At 37.5% G+C, this 6,000-nt stretch overlaps 1 protein-coding gene across 2 annotated transcripts in view; it reads right to left on the reverse strand.

Annotated features, from left to right (window-relative positions):
- The window catches only part of LOC126354844 (uncharacterized), a 62,115-nt gene extending 56,546 nt beyond the window's left edge, over positions 1-5,569 (reverse strand). The window contains exons 1-2 of one of the 2 annotated variants that reach the window (XM_050004825.1): positions 4,878-4,941; positions 1,934-1,999 (exon numbers count right to left, since the gene is read on the reverse strand). Coding sequence is in view for 1 of the 2 variants with exons in the window: in XM_050004824.1 (XP_049860781.1) it covers positions 4,878-5,021 (144 nt within the window). In the remaining variant the exon portion in view is untranslated. Of the gene's footprint in view, positions 1-1,933; positions 2,000-4,877 lie in introns of both variants that reach the window. The other variant, XM_050004824.1, reaches the window with a different exon arrangement.
- Between the last annotated feature and the right edge of the window lie 431 nt (positions 5,570-6,000).

The raw sequence follows: 6,000 nt of genomic DNA on the forward strand, positions 1-6,000 counted from the left end.
CAAGCTTTTGTAGTTATGGGAGGGATGGTGGGGGGTTATTGGTATCTTGGTCTAGGGTTGAGCTATATAGGTTAACCATTGTAAAACAACTTAGCAAATAGGCACAGAACAGTCAACTTTTAATAAATAATGATAAACTATTGCACTAAAATTTCACAATTCTCTGATCAAGGGTATATACATCCTATTTATATTAATGATGAACCATTTGGTAACAGTAAAGAAACCAAATTCTTCAGATCATGGCTGTAATGCGATATAAAATGGAATAAGCATGGTGTACATCTTAGCACAAAATTGAGCAATACCTGCCACCTCCTTTGCTCACTAAAATCCAGCTGTAATGAGAAAACAGTAGAGAGTACATATCATGCCTAGTTTCAGTCTCATCTTAAATATGGGGTGACATTTTTGAGAAACTCTACAGCAGCTGCAAATAAAGCCACCAGAATCATGTTTAGATATAAAAATAGAGGAACAAGTGTAATTCTGTCAAGATCTCTGGTACTCCTCCTTGAACATCTAAGGAAACCAATAGGCAATGACAGCAGATTGCAAAAAGAATGTGATATTCATGACCACATTATCAGATAAAACAAAAACTTACACATGATCCAAATCAAAACATCCCTGTGACAAAACAGTTCTTTTTCACATAAGAGTTAAATTTTATACCAAGCTCCCTGGAAACGTAAACGCAAATACTGTGCCCGAAACTTTTAGATAATCTTTCAGGTCACCTTTACAGTACCACTGCTTATACTTCATAAAAGAATATTTAAATGTATGAAGTCTGTTCTTTTCAATTTTAAATATGTATGGATAGAAATTACTTTCACGTGTACACATATATATTGATCTGCCAGAACATTATGAACACCGACCGAATATCACGCTAAGCCCATCCAGGGGACAGCAGCGTCACCTGGTGAAGAATGATTGCTAGCCACGACACACGCATGGCAGATGTAGTATCAGTGAGTGTGTTGTCCCTATGTGGAGAAGACGCACAAGCTATTCGAGTTTGACAGACCAAATTGTGATGTGCCGGAGGCTTGGCGTGAGCATTTCGGAAACTGCAAGACTTTTCAGGTATTCAAGGAGTGCTATGCTGAGTGTTTTCACCATGTGGTGAAAACACATCCAGATGTCGTGGGGCTGGACAGCCAACCCTCATTACAGATCTCAGGCACTGTTGGCTGGACAGACTAGTAGAACAGGACAGATGGTGAACTGTGGTGGAATTAACATCAGAATTTAATGCTAGGCAAAGTACAAGCGCGTGTGATCACACTATGCACCAAACACTCCCAACAAGAGGCCTCCACAGCCAATCACCCATGCATGCATTTTTCCTATGTTAACAGCACATCGGCAACTACGTCTGAAAGGAACATGTGACCCTCTGCACTGGGTGTTGGTGCAGTGGCAGAACGCTGCACGGTCTGATACATCCTGATACCTTCTTCATCATGCCAATACGGGGCACAAATCTGTCGTCTTCCAGAGAAACAGTTCCTAACCTCTATACTGTGGGACAGAGACGAGTTAGCAAGGATGCCATTAAGCTCCGGGGAACATTCGTGTGGGTATCCATGGGGCCAGTGGAGCTTGTGCAATGCACTGTAACAGTCAAGGGGTGTCATACACATACATCTGTTCATGACAATCATGTTTCCTGATGACAGTGGCATTTTTCAACAAGATAATACACCATGTCACATGGCCAGGAATGTGATGGAGTGGTTCGAGGAACACAGTGGTGAGTTCCAATTGATGTGCTGGCCCGAACCCGCCAGATGTGAACCCGATCAAACACATCTGGGATGACACTGAATGCGGCGTCAGAGCTCATTGTCCTCCTCCCCAGATGTTATGGGAATTAGATGACTTGTGTGTGCACATTTGGTGCCAACTCCCTCCAGCGACCTACCAATGCATTGTTGCTTCCATTGAATGAAGAGTTTGTTGGATAAGTGTCTTGTATATTTTATTTTGCCTGTGAACAACACAAACAAAAATTCTTTCAGTTAATAGAAGTCTTCCACAACACACTGAAAAGAAACATCACTTTAAACATATGTCAACCAAGTTCAACATTGGGTCAGTTGCTTTAGAATGAACACTGTTCATTGTTATTACTGTTGCTGTCCTTTTCTGTTATAATTTAACACCATATTATCTCTGATTGGGAAGGAGTTGGGTATATTTTGTCAAGGAGTCATCTCAACATCGATCCTAACTTAGTTACAACACATACAGAGAATTCAACTAAGAATGTAATATGTTATCTCACTCCTCCTCAGCAAAATTCCTGTCTTAATGCTGATGTAATTCTGGTTATCAGCACAAGAATCTGAGTATTACAATTGTATTGAATACCTGCTTCCTTTATTGACGTATTTGTATATGACACCAGAAGAATCAGTGTTATGGACCAAAACATTGTGCAGGAAACTGGATCACTGCACACCCATCTTAATAAATCTAGGAGCAACAACAACAATTCTCAGTCACTATGTCAAGAATCACGAAACTTTTAGCAACTGGAGTGATATCCACAATTACAACACTTCCAATAAGGAAAATGGGAATACTGAAGGATGGGATACAATCCATCAGCTTTGACCAATGATGTCACAAGTTACCACGGATAACGGACCACACGCATTTAAAAGCACAGACGAATGTTCAGAAACAAACTACTGTAGTATAGCGAAAACAGACTTTGGACGTATAGCATGTCTAACCACATTTCAAATATAATGTTAGATATATCACTTTTTCACACTAGAAAAGGCCAATATCCAGTCTTCAGTTGATCTTCATAGGTCAAATGTAGGTTAGGATACTAACACTACTGAAAGCAAAACAAGCAATATACTTAACACTGGTATGGAGTACTTCAGTTGACAAATATGCAGATTTTATGTACATTGGTTTTTCACCTTCACTAGTACTAGTATCAGCTGAAGAAGACGATACTAGCACTAGTGAAGGCAAAAAGAACAACAAACGTGAAATTTGTATCTTGTATTCAGTTGACCTATATAGCTCATAATTTTCATAATTCAGCTGAGGTACAGGAGGACTGTGCTACATGTGTCACTTTTTTTTTTTTTTTTGCTGGTACTAGTATCCTATACTTCAGTTGACCTATCCAGTACAAATTATGAAAATAAATTGCAGAGGAAACAGCAGTTGGAATGACTCACTATCAGAAAAAAGTATAATTCAAAACATATACACAAATGACAAATTTGCCAAAAAGGACAAAAAGCATACACTATATTTGTATCTTAATAACACATTCATATCAGTGACTAAAATACGACATTATTGTTCAAAGCCGATGAGTTGTATCCTATTCTTCAGTTGACCCAGGAAAATGTAGACACGCCAAGTAGTCAACTGTCCATCACACAGGACACAGATTTTCAGCAGTGGTTATTAAAATGTTCAGTTATAAAAATACTGATGAAATGCAGGGCATGGAAGAGGTGGAATTTCAAGAAAATATGACACAAATCTATGACAAAAACCACTATACAGTTTGAATGAATTCTCTGAAAGAGGAGCAGCAAATTTGATTGCCTACACAATGCACTACTATATGAAATTAATAGCTGTCTGTGAACATGTACATTTTTTAAAAAAAATTCTCACGCTATTTGCTATTTTTCAAGACCCCCAATAACTATGGAAATGATGATAACAAACGTAACAAACGGTCACATGCAGTACATCCCCTGAGGACATTTAAAAGTGTAATTACAGACTAATATCTGCTAACTGTATATTCTCCATTCTTCCACAATCATCAGGCTGCAAGGATGTGCTACTACTGCAAAAGAAGGCAGTAAGAATGATTGCATAGTATGGGAGACAGGGGCACTGCAGGCTGTTATTTACAAAATTGAGAAGAACGACTGTTTAAAGCCATTATGTGTTTTTGTCACTCCTTCACATTAAGGACAATCTAGATTCCTTCAGCAAGAGCTACATGACCACAACACTAACAAGGCAAATTAAATTCTCACCAGACCTGTCAGTGAAACAAAAATATGACAGACACACACTACCTTTCAATCTCTACCTAAACATATTTGCTCCTGATACCTTTCAGACTGAGAAACCTCTTAAGCAATAATAATGAATGACATTCAAATGCAGTTTACAGTGATATATTTAAAATCATAAATGCCCAACTGAATTTATGTAAAATTTATTTGTGCCACAGATCATCTGTCTTATAGCATATAACTATAACCAACTATCTTCAGTTATTATAATACTTTATACTCTAACTGAGGCAAAAATCAAACACATGGAATGTCATACACAAATATGTTAATGTGTACACGGAATGTCATACACAAATATGTTAATGTTTACAGAGTATAATTTACACACACACACACACACACACACACACACACACACAATACATTGCAATTTGTGGCCAACTCCTGCTCATCCCTATCTTCATTTGCCACAGGCCACATCTTTTTGCACAGCTCTAGAAGGCTGACTATCTAATTTTAACTCAATCTAATGAGAGAATAACCAATGTAGCTCTTGCAGACAGTAATACTTGTTCTACGAGTCGAAATGCTCATTTAGGAATCAGTTGTTTACGAGAATAAAGTATTATAATATAACTGTATTTAAGGAAATTCATTGTGGGGTTTATAGGCTACTTCTCTTTTCATTGTTAATTGTGATAAGGTATGGAAGACATAAACACTAGGCAGTTTTTTTTTCATTTAGATCAAAGGAAGTAATGGGCGATAAAACTGTAGAAAAAATTTCATTAGAACGCCCATGTGACAATGACATTACTGATAGAAACTGTCATAATTGAATTGTATCCCTACCTTAAAATTCTTCAAGTTATTCAATTGTTTGTGCGTTTCACTCACTATTGTTTGAATAGAAGGTCTTTGGCTTCCGAATGCTATCAAAAAAACACTTGTGATCACAATACAGCTCAGGAATAATACGAAAGTCTTCGTCCTCATTTGCTTCTTCAACAATCAGAATTAATTATAACCTATAATATACACATAATCATGGATGCGTTTCCTGCTCATGTTACAGCAATACAGACTATGCCAAATTTTTATGTTTGTTTGGTTCCTCTTCGCTGCTAAATGAAACTCGGTGTTGGAAACGGATTAAGCAATAGGAACTACCTAGGTCGAATTTGTTTGTTAGAAATGAGATATCTACAATTCACACGGAATTGTGCTGAGATCTTCATGGTTGCCTGCAACGAAATTCATAACGTTTCTGTCAACGAACGCATGTAATTCACCGTATCTCAATCTACCCTCATTTTTATGAAGATAAGCACAACACGGCTCACTATCACTGTCAAAATATTTTGACAGACAGTGTTACGTTGGCTACACTGAAGTCAAAGATACAAACTGACGCTAATACAACAGTAATCTTTGTGTATGTGAAACATGTTTTATTCATCTCATAACATACAGAATTTCAGAAGACGTGTCTGATGTACAGGAGACTATCACACTCAGCTTCCTTAATCACGCCTATTACAGTGTAAAGGCCGAATCACATGGGACGTCGAAAGGAACAAAGAACAAGAAAGTCGTTATCTACTGCAGCACTCCACGCGACAGACGGCCCAACTACAAAAAAAACTGATTTTTTGGTTGTAACCTTCCGACGGCTAAAATTTACTTTCTGTGATTATCAAGTATGGTAATGATTACTATATTTAACTATATTTTAAACGGGCCCTGTGACGCTGTATTTAGTTGTTTTCGTGCAGTTTATGTGAAACTAAGTTACATGTGTGAAGTACGTGAAACTAAGTTACTTACTTGTGTAAACGACCTCACTATAAAAGCTGGAATTCATGGACAAACCATTAGAAATGTTGCTTTTCTGTTGCCAATGTTAATTTACTAGATTAACTCACGTTTTTTCTTTCGTGAGAAAACACATTATATCTATGTACGAGCGCATATG

Source organism: Schistocerca gregaria, chromosome 3, assembly GCF_023897955.1.
Source record: "Schistocerca gregaria isolate iqSchGreg1 chromosome 3, iqSchGreg1.2, whole genome shotgun sequence".
NCBI lineage: Eukaryota > Metazoa > Arthropoda > Insecta > Orthoptera > Acrididae > Schistocerca > Schistocerca gregaria.